Source organism: Ostrea edulis, chromosome 1 (genome assembly GCF_947568905.1).
Source record: "Ostrea edulis chromosome 1, xbOstEdul1.1, whole genome shotgun sequence".
Taxonomy (NCBI): domain Eukaryota; kingdom Metazoa; phylum Mollusca; class Bivalvia; order Ostreida; family Ostreidae; genus Ostrea; species Ostrea edulis.
In genome coordinates this window covers 76,745,250-76,764,892 of record NC_079164.1, presented here as the reverse complement: position 1 = coordinate 76,764,892, position 19,643 = coordinate 76,745,250, and the positions used below count along the sequence as shown (strand labels likewise).

The 19,643-nt window shown below is 37.7% G+C and overlaps 1 protein-coding gene across 5 annotated transcripts in view; it reads left to right on the top strand.

Moving 5' to 3' along the window:
- The first annotated feature begins 1,502 nt into the window (after positions 1-1,502).
- The window catches only part of LOC125680756 (GRB10-interacting GYF protein 2-like), a 34,619-nt gene continuing 16,478 nt past the window's right edge, over positions 1,503-19,643 (top strand). For 3 of the 5 annotated variants that reach the window (XM_048920528.2, XM_056160992.1, XM_048920535.2), the window contains exons 1-14: positions 1,514-1,589; positions 1,958-2,000; positions 9,526-9,745; positions 10,192-10,306; positions 10,585-10,690; positions 10,907-11,073; positions 11,389-11,532; positions 12,031-12,119; positions 12,250-12,744; positions 12,937-13,069; positions 13,229-13,330; positions 13,583-13,647; positions 14,227-14,351; positions 18,642-18,806. In XM_048920528.2, coding sequence (XP_048776485.1) covers positions 1,969-2,000; positions 9,526-9,745; positions 10,192-10,306; positions 10,585-10,690; positions 10,907-11,073; positions 11,389-11,532; positions 12,031-12,119; positions 12,250-12,744; positions 12,937-13,069; positions 13,229-13,330; positions 13,583-13,647; positions 14,227-14,351; positions 18,642-18,806 — 1,958 coding nt within the window. In that variant the 5' untranslated portion in view covers positions 1,514-1,589; positions 1,958-1,968. Of the gene's footprint in view, positions 1,590-1,957; positions 2,001-9,525; positions 9,746-10,077; positions 10,307-10,584; positions 10,691-10,906; positions 11,074-11,388; positions 11,533-12,030; positions 12,120-12,249; positions 12,745-12,936; positions 13,070-13,228; positions 13,331-13,582; positions 13,648-14,226; positions 14,352-18,641; positions 18,807-19,643 lie in introns of those variants that run through there. The other 2 variants (XM_048920521.2, XM_048920543.2) reach the window with 2 other exon arrangements.

Sequence of the window (19,643 nt, the reverse complement as noted above, 5' to 3'; positions counted from 1 at the left end):
TACGTCCCATCGAGATTTTTTCACTCATATATATTGAGACGTCACCAGTTGTAGGTGAACAAAGACCTGTGCTTAGCGGTGAAGGTTCTTTAACGTGCCAACGCCTGTCGCGACACGGGACATCCGTTTTTAAGGATGTATGCTACACCAGAGAAATTTGATGTGGATGAAAAGTGTAGGATATGTACAAAAATATTTTGAATTTGAAAATTTTCAAATTTACTTTATTTTGTCAAAAAATACAGTTTTAGTAGAAGGTAATCTGAAAAATAATTAAAACCCCTTCTGGACTCGAACCTGCGACCTACAGTTCAGCAGTCGGTATTCTAACCTACTGAGCTACTCGGCTAGGTATTTAAATGGAAAAGGAAAAGTCAAATATTGCTGATATCGATTTTGTCATCCATGTTTTTAAAGGAAGTCAGCCATTATGTCATAAGACCCGTGATTCTCACTTCTAAAAGCCGAGCGTTTTGCGAAGGACCAATCACTACCTTTGTTTACGTTTTAGGTTTGACACAGTCATGACACGAGCGGGGCTCTCGAGAACTCACGACCTCACGGTTACGAAAAGGATGCTCCACCACTAAGCTATTGTGTATTGTAGAGGAACGGAAAGTCTGATTTTACTTAAATTGGCGATATATTAAACACAACTCTAAATTGAAAGATTTCATAATTAAATTCCAATCGAAATTCGAATAATGAACAATTCAAAGTGTTTGAAACGACTATCTACCTATACTGTAAACTGGAACCAACTTATCTACTACTTCTGTAGACACCTTTTTGGCACCCTAATTTACTGTCAGTTATTCATAACGGCGCCCCATTACTAACTGTCAGTTTTTTATAACGGCGCCCCATTACTAACTGTCAGTTATTTATAACGGCGCCCCATTACTAACTGTCAGTTATTCATAACGGCGCCCCATTACTAACTGTCAATTGTTTACTAATTGTCAGTTATTTATAATGGCACCCCATTACTAACTGTCAGTTATTTACTAATTGTCAGTTATTTATTACGGCGCCCTCTTACTAACTGTCAGTTATTTCTATGAATACGAATATGAAAGTTTGAGAATTCGTTATTTCAAATGAATTTTTTCTTCTTCAAATTTTGGTTTTCGTAAAAGGATGAACACGATTTAAGAAATCGGAATCTGTTTAAAAAAAATTGAGGTAGGTTTAGCTGATGAAGACTTTAAATTTCTTCTCCCATAATTTAAGAGTGTGATGATCGGGTAAAACCCATTTTTAAAAAAAAGAAGTTTACTTCCAACTTCTCCGCTTGCCCCCACCCCTTCCTAAAAAAGATACCTTTTATAAGTGTCAACTTTCCCTTTATTCAATTTGGTCAACGTAAAGCTATTCGTAATTGCTGAATAGATATATACCAATATTTGACAATATCCTCTGTACAAGAGTACTCAAAACCATTTTCGAATTTTCGCGGTGTGCTGTAGTTTTTGCAGTCATCGGTCATTTCCGGCAAAATTAGATCACGTGATACATACACAAACTTACGGCCATATTGGTTTTGTGCTTCGTGTTCAGGCTGGTGAAAAAAGTATTTTAACAAATAGGTAATGGAACATTTTGCCAATTTTTGTTGATTATGCTATTAAATACACCCCCAGTAATGACTATGCAGACTGGCGAAAGCTGCATTTGAGAAAGTGCATGAAAATTCGACGTCAAACTGTTGACATCTTCATACCTGAACGAAATTCCTCCAATAGTGCTAGCTCGGTCATTAATAGGCCAAAAAGCGTGTTGAACTAGACAAAGCAAAGAAGTATTGAGCATGTAAATCATATTTATCGTCAAGTTTTGACGGTGATTCATGTACAAAATCTCGACAATTTATCCATTATCACGTCGAGTACTAATGCAGTATTATGTGTACACGTTTAGTATTTGCTGTTTAGACGCATGTCGTTTTTCATTTCAGATCGAGATAGAATGGCAGACACACTAAAATTTGGTCCAGAGTGGTAAGTAAACTAAAGCAATTCCTTTGATTTGTCCGACCTCATTCTCGTGATTGATCAGTATCAAAATTAACATTTTATTATGTACACACAGTCACGAGAGTATAAAGAATCTGGAAGATTTTCTGTCGTCTCTCAGAGTCTGAAGTTAGGTATTTCAATAACATGTGTAATTTTTTTACTCAATTGCCATGATTGTACACCTTCAATCAAGTTTGTAAAATCATTTTTCATGTCATATTGTGTAAACAGCAAGTATTCATATAAAGGTGTTGGGACATCTTGTCCCCAATATTTTGCCCCCTCTTAGAGACTAATAGAATCCTTCATTAGTACGAGTGTGGGATAGGGAAATTCCACCAAGGGGACAAGATTCACGGTCTAAGACAAGGCTTTGCCAAATCCTAGACAGCGAATCTTGTTCCAGAGGTGGAATTTCCCTATCCCATACAAGTAAATAATGAAGTATTATTTTTTTCACATTTTACATACTGTTTAGTGCATAACTTGAAGAGCTTTGAGAAAATTAAAAATTATCAAAATCCTCTTTTGAACTTCAATTCAAAAACTTATCAGATAGCAAGAAAAAACATACCCGAAAATGATTTACACTTTAAGTGTAAACTAAAAAACCCTAGGTTGTCCACCAGAAAGGTATATCAAAATGAAATTTATTGACAACAATACAAAATATTTTACATCACCGTGTAACGTAAATCATAGAAAATGTATGACGTCACAATCAAATGATGTTGCAGAAGTGTGAGACGGAAAATTCTCACATTATCACCAGTGTGAGATTGACTTGACCCATGTGAGACAGCCATGTGAGATTAATATAATCATTCATTATTACGAGTATGGGATAGTGAAATTCCACTGAAGGGACAAGATTCACGGTCTAGGACGAGACTTTGCCGAGTCCTAGACCGTGAATCTTGGCCCCGAGGTGGAATTTCACTATCCCACAAGGGATTATAATGAATGATTATTTTTCTCACATTATTTGACCCAAATTCACCGCCTCTTACCAGCATTTAAAAAATTACATTTCTTATTTCAAATCCTATCTTAGATTTAATTACTTCATCATGTAAATCGTACTTGAAAATGGTTTACACAAAGGTGTAAACTTGAAATTTTATTTCCATCTATTCAGATCATTTTAATTTCGGACTAGATCATTTAAATAATGTCAACACGGGCACGATCAAATTCCCCTTCGGTTTATCATTCCGCGACCTACATATAGTGCTAGTCAAGAAGTGAATTATAGCAACAATTTTTAGGGAAAGTATAACTTAAATTTTAATCAGTTGAACAATAATGTTTGGAATACATTTAATAATTTCAGACATGATCAGAAATTTTTAATTTGGATGAAATGTTGACATCAGAAATTGATCTACATAATGTAGGTCATTCACATTCCTTTGTGTGACGTAGTCATGTCTGTTTATGTAAGATGTTTTGTCTGAGTCCGATTCAGTCACACGGATTCGTTTCCTGGATTGATGGGTGTTGTTCGTTTTATTGATGGTTACAGTGCCATAAAGTCCACCGCTAAATATTGACCCCGTGGAATGCTGAGCACTTGTTGATGTAGATTGGTGTGCGACCTGGTTTGTTTGAGTTTGAATGACGGTATTTTCTGAAAACGGTGTGCCCAAGTTGAAGGTTGGCTGGGATATTGTGGAGCTAGGTAGGGCCCTGGCTGCTGATACTGTTTCGAAACGAGAGCTGTTTTGTGTAGAGGAGTTTTGGATTGGAACCAAAGAAGAAGTATTGGATGAGGATTTGGATAAAATGTTGCTGATTGCGAATTTCTGTGAATCATTTATTGTGCGGTAATTGTTCAATGATTGAATGTTTTTGTGGCCCGTTACATACACTTGCAATGTGTCGGGGACATTCGAATCCGTCATTCTCTGGACGAGGGTTTTGCGGACACTTGTGTTGGTGATTTTCTTATTATCAGGTAGGCCAGCATTTTTTGACATTCTTTTCCGAAGGTCCAGTGTTTTCCATTCATTTCATTTGAACAGGCCCATTTAGAATTGTAACAGGCCGGGGGGGGGGGGGGGGGGGTATGGAAATTTTGGAAAATTAGACGCAAAATCTTGCATTCTGAGGCATTTCAGGGGGCAAAATGACCCTTGTTCATATGCCACTTTTTAACCTACATTTTTAAATATATACCAAAGGGTTGAACATTTTTACCTCAGACAAGTTAGTCACAGTGGTGTTAAATACACACCTTTGCGATGTTTTGACTGGAAGAAATCATGTAATGTATTCGTTCGACGCTTCATTATTTTTCACTGCCATGTAGTGATGAAACGATTGTCGCCGATAATCGATTGTTGGTCGTTCAGAGACCTACGATGCTACTAATCGATTACAAAATAAAAGTCGCCGATATCGTTGACCAAACAAAATCCGGACGTCACTTCAACTTTGTTCAAATTTTATTTTCTGTATGTCAAACCCGATCAAAAATAAGCAAACAAAATGGCGGGAGATATGAAGGACGGAAACAACAATGACATTCAACAGTCAAATAAAGGAGCCTATCTCTGATATCTACGATACATTGAGATTATAGATAAATTCCATTACTTGATATATTGGAATTCTGATTTATTTACCAGTGAATAAATGAAACAAAGAAAAATTCAAATGTTGTTTCCATAAATTTAATGATTCTGTTACATCTAATTTGAGGGGAAAATACTTAAATGCCAATTCCGATTATAATCGATTGTTAATCGATTACATGTGTCCGATTATTGCCGATAATCGATTGTGGTTTTTGGTCCGATTGCCCATCACTACTGCCATGTGCTTCTCACGCGCAAGGTGAGAGTTTAAAATATTGTCCAATCAAAATCGCCGTTTCAAAAAGCTCTCGATAAAAACATAAACAAGGAAGAAATATGAAAGATATTTATAGCCAACCAATTGCTACCGCATACATTCTTTGCAAAGATCGATCGTGTAAATCAACATCACTGAAATTGACAACATATTATTTTTTGATTTTTTATATTTGAACCGGCCAGAAAATCATTTGAAACGGTCAATTTGGCCGGCGGCCGGTTCTTAGGGAAAACACTGAGGTCATTGAGTTTATTTACGCCGATAGGACTAGATGTAAACCATCGGTCCTGCATCCTTGGGCGTTTCTCGTTAGTTACAATGGAAATGTAGAAGGGGTCTTCTTGTTTGGAGTATCCTTCGGGGCGTTTAGCTTTGTACAAAATGAAGATTGATACCGGACATTTTTCAGGGTCATCAGGGGTTGCATACATGCGAAGAGGGCAAGCCTGGCTATCAGTGACATCAACACCCGTTCTAGTCTTGGTGGCCCTCTCATGATATTCTAGATAGTCGAGTTGAAATCCCTCATCTCTTTTCAAAACAACATCACCCCCATTTCATTTTCTGATGTTCGGTCCACCCTCGCATGCCAAAATACAATGTGTTGTTAAACCACGTGTTTATCAAAGATGTTGGTGTAGTTTTTCCTAATTGTTCAGTTGTGTAGAGTTTTTCAATTTCGTCAGGTGTTAAAGAGTCAGATCTTCAAGGTTTATTTCCACATCCCTGTGGTTTTAAATCTTTTTGTTTTGCCTTAAGGGCTTCTCTGCACTGAGCAAATTCAAAGCTAGTAATTAATGAATATTGATAACAGTGACGTTTTAAGTGCCTTTCGAAACTCCCTAACATCCCTCTTAGAGTTGAGGGCTCATATTCTTCACCCAATTTGGTTCTAACGCTCACAATAAAGTTTGCCAACAGAGGGTCCAGCACAATGAGGGGAATATCATGAATTTCTCTTGACTCCCCTTTCAGTTCAAAATACTCACATAAAATGTTCAAATGACCCATTGTTTTTCGAAGCGTATTGGAATTTTCATTAACCTCAATGAAAGTAGATGTATTTAATTTTTGTAGATGATTTTTGTTTACGTTTTAAAAGTAGCGATGTTTGCGGCGTAGTAATACACAATGTAAGACAGAAAAATCTCACATGGGCAAAGTCGATCTCACACTGGTGATAATGTGAGAAAACTCTCCCCCTAAGGTAAATGTATATAAGATTGATTGATTGAATATTGTTTAACATCCCTCTCAAGAATATTTCACTCATGGAGACGTCACCACTGCCAATTTTGAGACTAAAATTCTGAATTATCTTGCCGAAAAATAGCTGACATCGTAATTTATTTAGTCTGAAATGTTGTACAAGTTAACTAAAGTGTTCACTTCCGGTATTAGATCGAAAGTACAGATCATGGCAGTGCACATGTTGTAGGGCTAAGCTACGATGATTCTAGAACGAGCCTATGATGATTCCTGATGTTTCACAACAGCGAATATTACTGTAAAAAATTGTTTTGTTCTTTATTTTTTTCACTCTTTTAGTTGAAATCTGACATTTGCAGATACATTGGTAGAAAATTCCCAATTTGTTCGATTTTGATGCTATTTTCCCCATTTGATTGGGTACCAGTGGGTAGAAAAAAAACCCGCTGTGACCCATATTGATTTTGAGGTCACATGGTCAAAGGCCAAGGGTCAAACTGGACATAGGAATATACTGTCCACTCAATATCTTGAGAACCCTTTGCTTCACAGACATCAAACTTTGTACATTGGTACATTTTCAGGAGAAGATGATCCCTACTGATTTTGAGGTCACATGGTCAAAGGTCAAGGGTTAAATTGGGCATAGTAGTATATTGTCTCCTATATTATAAGAATTATTTGTTTGATTCACACCAAACTTGGTACACTGGTACAACATAAGGAGTAGATTACCCCTATTGAATTTTAGGTCACATGGTCAATCCACTCCTCACATGAGAAGATATTGTCTGCTCAATATTTTGAATTGGTGATACTACTATCAATGAAATGATGCATGTGTATAATCCTTTTCAATTTTGTGCCATTGGGGACATATGTATTTTACAAACATATCTTGTTCAATTTAGAGTTATCGCCCATTCTGGAAATAAAAAACATAAAGTTTAAATCCGGCACAATAAAATGTTAACCAGCTATCGATGTCAAATTTCAGCTATAGATTTTTTGTTGGTCTGCGACTATCGATGAATTGCTAGTGGCTGACATTATGATTTTTATGCCCCCCCCCCCCCCTTACAAAGTGGTTGGCTCATATATAGTGTTATCCTTGTCTGTCCTTCTGTGACACCCAGTTTTACAGACTTTCTTTCTAAACGCATTGAGATATTGGAACTGATTTTTTTTTGGTATGCAGTTGTATATTTTTGAATTTTGTTTCAGTTCGTTGATATTTGATGGAGTCGTATTTATTTTATGGCTGTTTATAGCTGTTAAAACATAGAAAGGATTGTTTGTTGAGTTCTTCATTGTACTAAATGCATGTAACATACAATCTGAATACCACATTCAATGCTATACTTCAATGGATTTCCTACATTTGACTTTACTGCAGGCGGGGGTATTCGTGACATGCCGTCACCTCTAGTTCATTACTACACTAGACATCCAGCACACCATATGAAGCTGACTCAGATTCTTGTCAAGTTTTTTGTTTCCCATGATTAAAGTCATAATAGACAGAGAAGTGTTGTAATCTGAGGTCTGAAAGCATGATGCATAGATAACAATGAATTGTTTGTACCCTGATAGATAAGCCAACACTAACTGTTTAACACTGGTGATTGGTTTTAAAAACTATTATAAAAGAAAAGACTAAGTAGGTACAATACTTTGTTGTATTTACATGTACGTATGTAGTTATGTAGTATCATTGGATTTGTTTGAAAATTATTTGAAAATGTGCATTGATTTTCTTGATTATTTCAAGGAAAGGAATTTTACAAAAATGGATGGTCTATTGAAAATGAATTGCAACATTGCTTGATTCACGTTTTATACATGACTGCTTTTATCCCTTAACAAGAATATCTAGTAGTTTCCTAAGTCAAAGTGAGTATTACTGGTAGCTACTATCAGCTGATCGCACCAGTATTGCATAAAAATTCTCTGCGGTAATCTACTTCACAATTGATAAAGATTGATAACAGTAACTACAATAATGAATTGCATAGTGTTATTGAATGATTTAAAGGAAGACTTTTTATGCCCCCGAGATTGGGGGTCATATTGGTTTTTGTCCTGTTTGTAATTCTGTCATTTTGTCTGAAACTTTAACCTTGCTAATAACTTTTGAATAAGGGTTGTCAGTCCATTAGGAATGTTCTAGTTTAACATTTCTGAATTAAATGTATACAATCAATGTGTTAGAGAAAGTCATTGGACGTGCATGATAGGTTAAGAGGAGTCTTTAAGGTGATATGTTGGACATTACCAACACATTGAATTATGCAACATTTCAGACACATTAAGATATGACCAAATATCACATTGTGTTCAAAAGCATCAGGACTGGGTCATTTAGAACTAGTGATGTGTAAGACTTAAGTTATTTCAAATTCAGCAGTAACTATTTTTGTCGCTATAATTCAGTGTTTTTAGCTGACCTGAGCTTTTCTGATTGCCTTTTGTCTGTCTGTAAACTTTTTACATTTTCGACTTCAACTTCAGAACCACTGGGCCAATTTCAACCAAACTAGGGATGAAGGGCCTTCAATTTTGTTCTTGTAATGAAGGGCCATGCCCCCTTCAAAGGGGAGCTAATCATAAAAATGCAAAAATGGGTGAGGTCATTTAAAAATCTTCTCAACAACCACTGGGCCAGAAGAGCTGACATTTACATGAAAGCTTTTTGACATGGTGCAGATTCAAGTTTGTTAAAATCATGACCCACGGGGGTAGGATGGGGCCACAATAGGAGATCCATGTTATACATACAAATTCATAGGGAAAATCTTCATAAGAACGGCTGTGCTAGGAAAGTACAAATTTACTTGAAAGCTTCCTGACATAGTGCAGATTTAAGTTTGTTAAAATCATGGCTCCGGGGGTAGGATGCCCGGGCTACAGTAAGGGATCAAAATTTTATGTACAAATATATAGGGAAAATCATTAACAATTTTCTGTAGAATCACTGGACCAAATAAAGTTTACATTTACATGAAAGCTTGTTGACATAGTGCAGATACAAGTTTGTTAAAATCATGAGCGATCAAAGTTTTACATACAGATATATAGGGAAAATCTTTAAAAATCTTCTCAAGAACCATTGGGCCAAAGAAGGTTACATTTACATGAAGTGCAGATTCAAGTTTGTAAAAATAACGGCTCCCGGGGGTAGGTTGGGGCCACAATAGGGATCAAAGTTTTACATATGAATAAATAGGGAAAATCTTTAAATATGGGCCAAGATGACTTGGGTGAGCGATGTGGCCCATGGGCCTCTTGTTTTACATTTTGTAAATATTACTTTGGATGACATTCCTCAGATGTTGAACAGTAAAACATGTAAGAAGTTACCACCATTTTGTTCCTCTACATTTCAGTGTTTATTGTGTATTTTAGGCTTCATTACAATGTGTATTATGTGATATTGTAGGCTTCGTGCCTTGTCAGATGGAAACAATGTTGGAACACCTCCCCCTTCCCCGGGGTTCGGAAAGTATAAACTGGCAGAGCATCGCTACGGTCGGGAGGAGATGCTGGCCTTATTTAATCCTGACATAGACCCACCTGAGGAAATCAAGAAATTGACCCCTGTATATGTCGAGAAAAAACAGCAACCACTTGCTTTAGTACCATTATCTGAAGAGGAACAGGTAGTTTCAGCGTTTTTACATTTGTATTTTCAAATGAAATTAAGCTTTTCATACAGAACTTTGTCATGCCGATCATTTTTTACTTTGTGACAGAGCACCACCATAGCCATTTTACAATGGATATGTTTTGAATGATTTAGCAAATTTATCCCTGCTTATTTGCCATGTGAATCGAAATATCAGGAAGAAAACTAAAGACAACTTTTAAATGAACTCTTCAAATACTTGGACACAGTTCCTGGCAGTAGAATGTTCCATTGCTGATTAGCATGATGCATGCTACTTCTCCATTGCCATTAAATGTGAATTCTTCCATTCTGTATCCTCTCTAGCTCACAATGAAGAAACTGTTGGTATTTGTGCTTCATGGTTAAGGGATCAGGTGTAAGCTTCAATTAACAGATGTTTTATGACGTGATTGAACATGTAGATCCTTGTTTGAACAGAGAATATTGTCCCAGTCTGTAAACAGTATAGCAGTATTACGAATGTTTGGTCGAGGTGGACCCCCAGGGATTCGAGGGTCGAGGGGAGGAGGACCAGACAGGGGAAGGGGCAGAGGTAACCTCTATGTCTGTGGTGTTGTAAATATATCCTCTCACAGCTGTTTCATATCCAGCAGTTAAACAGATTTTTGTTAACATTCCATATTACGATTTTGTTAAATATCCGGCATTTCAACAAACAAATTATTGTTATTCTCTACATAATAGATTGTTTACAATCAGCATGTGAAGCCTATACACACCATTAGCTTCATACTGATTTTATCATGAGACTTAAGGTAAAGATGTACTCAGTCTCTGTAGGGCTGTGATATTGAATTGTATCTTGGATAGGGAGAGGCAGGGGCGAATACATGCAGAGGGGTATGTCTTACGAGGAGACAGGTGGGGGGTTTGGTCGTCCTCCATCACACAACAGAAATGATGGATGGGAAGAAGTGTGAGTACTTTATACAGAAGAGGTTATTTATGATGAACAACATAGTATTGAAAGTCTGCTTACAAATGGCTATAACTATTTGTGGAATAAAATGATTGACTTTTTACTGAAAACTGCTCTGTGTATCGCTATACTGTTGTTGGGTTCATGAAAGTTTATGAGAAGAAATTCTTTGATATTTGATTTATTTGTTCTGTTATTATTTCTGCTTTATAGTGGTGCAAAACGAAATTACAGCACGAATCGTTATGAGGATGGGTCAGGGGGTCCCCCAAAACGTGAATTTAATCGTTCTTTGAGCAGTGAGAACTGGAGGGACCGGGGCGGCAATGAAGAGGAGGAGGAGGAAGGAGACTGGAGAAGAGCAGGGGGATCCAAGTGGAGTAAGTGGGGGAAGATGTTGGGGGAGAACTGGAAATTTAGATAATTGCAGGAAGTGGAAGGTCGTTCAATGCTATGATTTGGATTACACATCTAACAGGTTTATAGAATTACAAAAAAGAGAAGTTTTACATTTGTTTCAGTATTCTCAATGTATCAGTGGGTGTGCTGGTGGGGGATTAATCAGTCAACGAGTCGGGACTCAATAGCTCAGCAGATCGAGCACTGACTTGGTATACCAGAGGCTCGGGGTTTGAGTAACAGATGAAACTTGATTTTTCACCATCTGTGACATTGTCTGGAGATTTGTTCTGTAGATTCAAGAGGAAGTTGGAGAGACCCATCAGCTAGAGGAGGATTTGACCCAGATAGGCGACAGAATGGGATTCACAGGGGAGGATTTGATAGGGGAGGACGGTCATACCAACGGTCGCGCAACAGTGAATCATGGGACGATGATGGTAATGTTCTATGTGTTTGTTAATGTAATTATCAGCTTTTCCTAATCTTGTACTATTCACTGTCATTGCAAGTGATTTTCTGTTTATATGTTCTTGGCTGAATATCTGGAAATGGCCCGAGGTCATTGTGTGGTAAAGCTGATCACGCATGTGACATCCGCTTCCACGCAACGAGCGAGGAAGGGCATATTTCACAATATTTAGCCAATAACTTTATTCCATATTTTTCAAATCTTTTAAGGTCTCTGCACTTCTGATTCTATATATGGGCATTTGCTTACAATTCTGATAGCAGATAAAATGTGTACGTCCATTATTTGTAAACAGGTGCACCGTCTCTTTGTGTGAAGTAAGATGTACCATTACTAAGTAGTTTGTCTCTGGGGATTTACAGTGTGGGCTTTTATGACTTCTGATAAATGCAATAAAAAAAAACCACCTACACTTTTCTTTTGTAGCTTATCTGTCAATTGAAATGAAGCATTTTGTTCATTACAGAAATTTTACCTGAGTGGAGCATGCCTGATTCAGACGATGTGGAAGAATTGGGGACGTTTGATTCGAGTGGAGCATTTGTGTCAACAAAGGTAATCAAGCTGCAAATTTATAAAATACTATCTGGCCAAATAGATGAATTGAAAAAAATCAAAGCTTTTACATTTGAAATACGTTGATGATGAATAGTTGTGATTTAATCTGTATCCTTTTTGTAAACAGCCTGAAGATTTAAGTAATAAAGACAATCAGACAAAGGAAAACAGTGCTAAATCTCCACTACCAGACAGAAATCCTCCAGGCAACGACAAACGGGAGTCAAAAGAATCATCTAAACTGTCGGACAAGGTAGTAAACAATGTGCCCCCTGCTAAACAAGACAAGATGTCAGAGAATAAAACTGTGATAACGAACAATAAGGTGGAACCACCACAAAACAAACCAAAGAAGGAAGAACCCAAAACACATAAAAGTGACAAATCGGAACTACAAAATAGTGCTCAAAATTCTGGTGGTGATATCAAAAAACAAAGTGCTACTCCCAACCCAGGTTCCACGAAAGGTGCCAAAAGAGAAACGAAGAGAGAAGAGAAACCCAAGGATCACCCAGCACCTCCATCGAAGAAAGGGGCTACCGTGTCGGAAGTGGAAAGGGAAGCGCTGGATCGGTTGCAAGATACAGCGGAAAACATGGTTCTGGCCGCCATGACAGCAGAGGTAGGGTGGATTGAAATTGTTACAGCAAATTTTCAAATTGCATTTCAAATGCATACTGCACTATGGGAAAAACCAGTGCTTGACAACTGAAATATGTGACCTCACTTGCCTCCAGCGATAATTTGGAATTTTACTATGTTCACTCTAAATGCTAGTTGAAATGACTTAATTGACTGGTTTCTGTGATTTAAGGAAGAAGAAAGGGAGATGAAGAATGATCCAGTGCCCCCAACAGTACCCCAGACTGTTCCTAGTGTAGCGGTACCACTGGACCATGAGAATTCACAAAAGTGGTTTTACAGGGATCCTCAGGGGGATACACAAGGTACATTCACCATTCAGAACTCCTTGGTTTTCCTGCATGCTCAATACAAGAGTTCTTAATGTCTTATCACACTGCATATCGGATGAGATTTGATCTGGTTATGGTAGATGCATGTCAAGTTAATAATTTGGATCATGATTCGATGATCTTTTTTAACAGGTCCATTTGCATCCAATGAAATGGCAGAATGGTTCAGTGCTGGTTATTTTACTATGGATCTATATGTTAGAAGGGGATGTGATGACAAATTTTCCCCATTAGGTAAGACAACAAAATAACTTGTTTCTCTGATCCCACCCACATGTAATTAAATTATGCCTTGTGAATGATTTTATCATAGTTTTAGATGCAGTTACATTTTTTTTCGGAGGGGTGTGTGTGATTTTAGTTATAGAATACTACTTCCCAAGTTCAGTGTGGTTCTCGAAGAAACTACGAACAACAGCTGTTCAATAAATTCAATGAAATATTATACTCTTACATGCAATGATAACTGTCTTGAAACTTTTCCAGGTGAACTCATCAAGCGTTGGGGTCGTGTTCCTTTCCTGCCGGGACCTGCTGCCCCACCTTTACTGGTAAGTCACTGCTGCCCCACCTTTACTGGTAAGTCACTGCTGCCCCACCTTTACTGGTAAGTCACTGCTGCCCCACCTTTACTGGTAAGTCACTGCTGCCCCACCTTTACTGGTAAGTCACTGCTGCCCCACCTGTACTAGTAAGTCACTGCTGTCCCACCACTACTGGTACATGTAAGTCACTGCTGCCCCACCTGTTACTGGTAAGTCACTACTACCCTACCTGCACTGGTAAGTCACTGCTGCCCCACCACTACTGGTAAGTCACTGCTGCCCCACCTCTACTGATAAGTCACTGCTGCCCCACCTCTACTGATAAGTCACTGCTGCCCCACCTCTACCGGCAAGTCTATACACAATATGTTCATTGTAGACCAACTTAGTTTAATACAGTTACAATTCCTACATATACTAGTACTTAATCACCTGGTTTAGTACAGAAATACCTGGTCACGGTCATCATTAAGTGCTAAATCAATCTTAAGAATACAGTATTTACATGAATGTTTGATGGTTTGCATAGAGAACATTAACCTGCATGTGGTAGAAGTAGATGTGATTTGTAACTTTGACTTCTAGAACGTGGCCCCTAGTAGTCAGCCGAGTCTGGAACAGATGCAGCATCTCCAGCAACAGGAGCAGTTGAAGGCCCTGCACGCTCAATATCTTCTACAACAACAGGTCATGCAGCAACAGCTCCTAAGGTTAGCAGTCTTCACAGCAAAGACCTAAACACAATGTGTAGATACATGTGACCTATGTACACAATATGTGAGGGTTCATGTGACCTTTGTACACAATATGTGTACATTCATGTGACCTAGACACAATTTGATTTATGTGAAATTTTTGATACAATTTGAATATAGTTTTTCTATCTTCAATTGTTGTTGGACAAAACTATGACGATAATACTTGTTACCCATTTGTTGTAATTGAAAACGTGAAATCACAGTTAGTTAAATAGTTCAGCCCAGATAGCCCAGTCCCTTATGAAAAACTGTAATTAAGAGTTATCTCCCTTAATATAGATCTGCATCTAGCTCACAGCTGGTGCAGTACTATTTTTCTAAGTGAATAACAGTTAGTGTTGATGATTTCATAATAGCACATACAGAGTATTAGATGAACAAAGCATAGCATACATGATTCAAAAAGTCTGATAGGGCCATCCTTATTAAGTATTTTTATTTGTAATTTGACTTATCAATTTATTGGTGAGTAAGTACAGTAGGTGGGAAAGTATTTATTTTGAACATGAATCAACTTCTTCTCTAAAAGTACATGTACATAGCCATTTTTGGGTAAGGGTTGTTCCAGAAATGATCAAATGGGGGGTTCGGGCGGCAAACGATATTTTTTTGTGTGGGTGGTCATATTTTTTCATAATTTAATTGGTCCGTGGTTGGACTGTTAAAAAAATATTTATTATGGGTAGTGGGTAGTTTCTATTGTTTTATTTTGTGCCACGTGGGTGTTGAGTTTTCAGAATATTTTTATTGTCGCTCTTGTCGTGTTGGTTACAAAACGTCGGAGGGAAAATTGAAAACGTGCTTTCGAAATCGGAAGTAACATAGAACTATTCGAGTTGTCGCTCTTTGCAGCGCATAACTTTCCATAACGGCACTCTTCAAATTAGAGGTGCGTTTAGTAGGGTCCCTTTGGATGTGATGGCGGCGAACTCTGTTCTGCAGATTATTACAGTTTACAGTGCATCGATTTTGGGAATATTTTGAAACCAATAGGTATTCCGTTTTCTAATAAAAATAGGCAAACCTTAGTTGATTTATACGAGGGTACCGATGCGTTATATTTATCATTCGGTGTGATGGTGATATAGAGGCCTCCGGGCGCGGGCTCCATTAGAAGACGAACGATTCGTGGAAAAACATATCCATACCCATTTCATGATAATAGCATCGTTTGGACTCCCAATCTTTCCAACATTCCCGCCATAGATGCCTTTGATTGTTGATGTGACATTGTTTCTTCAGAACTACTGTGATACAATGTCGCACAGGCATTACCGCATCATTGACTAGAATGTTTGTCCCGAAAACCTCGCGAGATTTGTACCGTTTTCATTTTCAAAAATATTTTTGTGGTGGGTCTGGTTAGTTGTTTTTTTTTATTAGATGGGTCATTGTAAAATGAGTTTATTAATTTGATGGGTCATGGGGTAATTTTTTATTTTTTTTTTATGGGTGCTTGGTATATACAAAAGGTGCCTCCCGACCCTCCCATGTATTTATTTCTGGAATAGCCCTAAGGGAAACTAAAATTGTAAATACCTTGGTGAATACATCTATGGGACATGAGGGATAGGTCAAAACCTTAAAAGTTATGTTATCTTTGGAAAATTTTCTTCACTCAGGAACATCTAGCAGGTAAACTATCATCTTCGCTAGCCAAGGGTTTATGATCCGCTCCGCTTCTCTACAAACCTGTGGCAGATTTAGTGCGATTTTCGTAGCCTCAACTTTCAGCATATGATTGGACGCAGGGAAAGTCCACTGCTCACTCAGAGAACGTGTTACGTTAGATCACGTGCAAAACAAAGGAATTTAAATACCTACAACTGTCACTCGGTCGTGTATCAAATACATATCCAAACCAATGATGCCACGTGCGCAGATCAGACTTCTATCTGCGTAAAGAAGTGCATTTTATTTACTACAGTACCGTACCGTAAGTTTGATATCAAACATCTCTTGTAATTCGTTGTTTTATGTTCTGTCTGTCCCAGATTTAGACAGTTGCGTCAGAGCACAGGCACTCGACGTTTTAAATATCTATAATAATAAAAAAATGTCTTCCTGTAAACATAATATTGACAAGGTATACCACGCCGCCATCTTGGTTTTCGTTTTTACCAGCTGCATCGCTTGAAAATTTTGGCGAAAAGTTCGATATAATACAATAATTAGAACCCTACCGTTTAGAAGCAACTCTGTCAAGGTCTTACCTCTCGCATCATCATGGTAAACTGTAAATAAAGTCCATTTATCGGCTATAATCAACCGTCAAACATCGTCTACTGCTTCTCAAATGCGAGAAATCGCTGAAAGGTGGACGTACGTAGACATAATTTTGGGATAGCCCTTTTTTCATTGGTCGATAAAATTAAAAATAGTAAATATTATAATTAGCAGTAAATATGTTCTAGTCAGTGAGGTAATAGATCTTGAACACTATTCTATTAATACATACTTTATTTATTTTTTTAAACGTTAAACATGATAACTTCACTTATTCATGCATTCGTTTCTGTTGAAAGTAAATTTCATAACGTAATAAGAAAACTTCAAAATTGAATTCACACACACACACACACGCGCGCCTACACGTGGGTATACTCTCAAACGTACACAGTAACATTTATACATTCAAATGTCCTGTCCTGCTTATCTGTAAATTTTCAGTGTTGTCACAATGGGTGAAATGACATGGGTTGGAGTCGAGGGGGGGGGGGGGGGGGGGGGGGTCATGAACATTTCCAATGTTATTTGGTAATGTGATAGATTTACTAAATTTCCCGTGCCAGCCTGTCCCGAAACCACACAATTGTGCCGAGTTTTATTTTTTGCAGGACTACAACTACCCTGCATTCAGTGCCCCGCCCCCCCCCCCCCCCCTCCCCCCTGCACAAGCGTCAGTGGGTACATTAGCAAGGGAATTCTCATTTGCATAATGATGTCAACTTCCGTCCCTAGATCAGGAGTTATCGCATTTAGAGGAGCAGTAGACGATAGTTGATGCTTGATTATATCTGATCAATGGACATTATTTCGAGTTTTCCATAACGATGCGAGAGATAAGATATTGACAGAGTTGTTGCTAGACGGTAGTGTTCTAATTATTGTATTATATCGAACTTTTCGCCAAAATTTTCAAGTGATGCAGCTGGTAAAAACGAAAACCAAGATGGCGGCGTGGTATATCTTGTCAATGTTATGTTTACAGGAAGACAATTTTTTTTTATTATAGATATTTAAAACGTCGAGTGCCTGTGCGTCAGAGCTATTTTCTTCAATTTGGAATTCACTTTACACACATGGGGTTATTTTTAGACGTAGACTCAATGACTACATATACATGTATTTCATGGGTTCACACATGTTTTTTTTAAAATAATATTCTCACTGATTTCTTTTTCAAGTATGCAATTAAGAGATAGTTAAATTTTATTATTAATATTTTGAATGATTTGCATACCACATTGCGTTACTCTCTGAGCGCAGCCATTTCTAACAACTTTTAAAAAGTAGCTGAAACACGCATTTTCATTGGATAAGCATGATGTAATCCAAACAGGGTTGTTTTCTCATCCGCTAGAGGGTGCCACTCAAAATTACAAAAATCGCACTAAATCTGCCAAGGGTTTGTAGAGAAGCGGAGCGGATCGTAAACCCTTGGCTAGGGAAGATGGTAAACTATATGTATAGCCAAGATTGGCAAAATATGCCTTCACCATTTTCATGGCCCCTGGGTTCTGGTGCTAGGATGTGTTATTTCCTTTTAAAGTTTTATCTTGACTCCTGGACTTAGTACATAGTAACAATGAAGGGAGAAGCTTCTACTAAAAGAATGCATTTTGTTGCCTTTGGGGTCAGGGGTTCAGGCTCTAGGGCAGGACCTAAAAGAGTATATAGTGAAAAGGCACTTTTGATATCAACCCCTGGGTTTAGACAGAGAGCAAATATGTATAAAGTAAAAACGCGTTTAATCTTTGAAAATGGCTATTTTTTGTACATTGTAAAGAAATACTGTAGCTGTTTTTCAAAATTGTAGTGTTGATTTACTGACAAGATTCAGATAGCTTAGATCCCTCATTGTTGTCTTGATTTACAGACTGATCCAGATAGCTTAGATCCCTCATTGTAGTGTTGATTTACAGACAGATCCAGATAGCTTAGATCCTTCATTATAGTGTTGATTAAAGACAGATCCAGATACATGTAGCTTAGATCCCTCTTTATTCTGTTGATTTACAGACAGATCCAGATGCAGCAGATTCAACAGGTGATGCAGCACATGCAGGAGAATGAACAGTATAAGAATCTGAGTCCAACTCAACAAAAACAGATTGCCATGCAGTTGATGAAACAGGCCCAACCAGTCATGTTACCGATGCAGTCCGTCTCAAAACTTTCACCTAGGTAAATATTTACCTCAAGTGAGCTTTTCTGATCACCTGTTGTCCATTGTCTGTCTGTCCGTCTGTAAACTTTTTACATTTTCAACTTCTTCAGAACCACTAGGCCAATTTCAATCAAACTTGGCCAAAAGCACCCTTGGAATGAAGGGCCATGCCCCCTTCAAAGGGGAGATAATCACAAAAATAGGGGGGAGGGGTCATTTAAAAATCTTCTCGAAAATCACTGTGCCAGAAGAGCTGAAATTTATATGAAAGCTTCCTGACATAGTGCAGATTCAGGTTTGTTCAAATCATGGCCCCCCGGGGATAGGATGGGACCCTCAACAGGGGATCGAAGTTTAACATACAAATATATAGAGAAAATCTTTTTTTCAAGAACCATTTAGCAAAAGAAAATCTCATGTATTAAACATGAAATTTACATGAAAGCTTTCGAACATAGTGCAGATTCAAGTTTGTTAAAAATCATAGCCCCTGGCGATAAGTTGGGGCCACAATAGGGATCAAAATTTTACATGCGAATATATAGGGAAAATCTTTTAAATATGGGCCAAGAATACTCAGGTGGGCCTCTTGTGTTGTGCGGGTGTAAAAAATAATTATGAATCATAAATTTACTGTATGAATTAGAGCACTAAATGAACACATCATCTTCTTAACACATGTAGAATTTAGCTTACTAATATTATTCTGTTAGATTATATACTTCCTATTAGCTCAGGCTAGAAGTTAACCCTTCAAATGTAATAGATGTGTTAAACCCAGAACCTACAGAGCAGAATAAATTGTCAAAGGTTAAGCAAGCCACAGCAGAGATGACAGTCTATGTTACATTTCA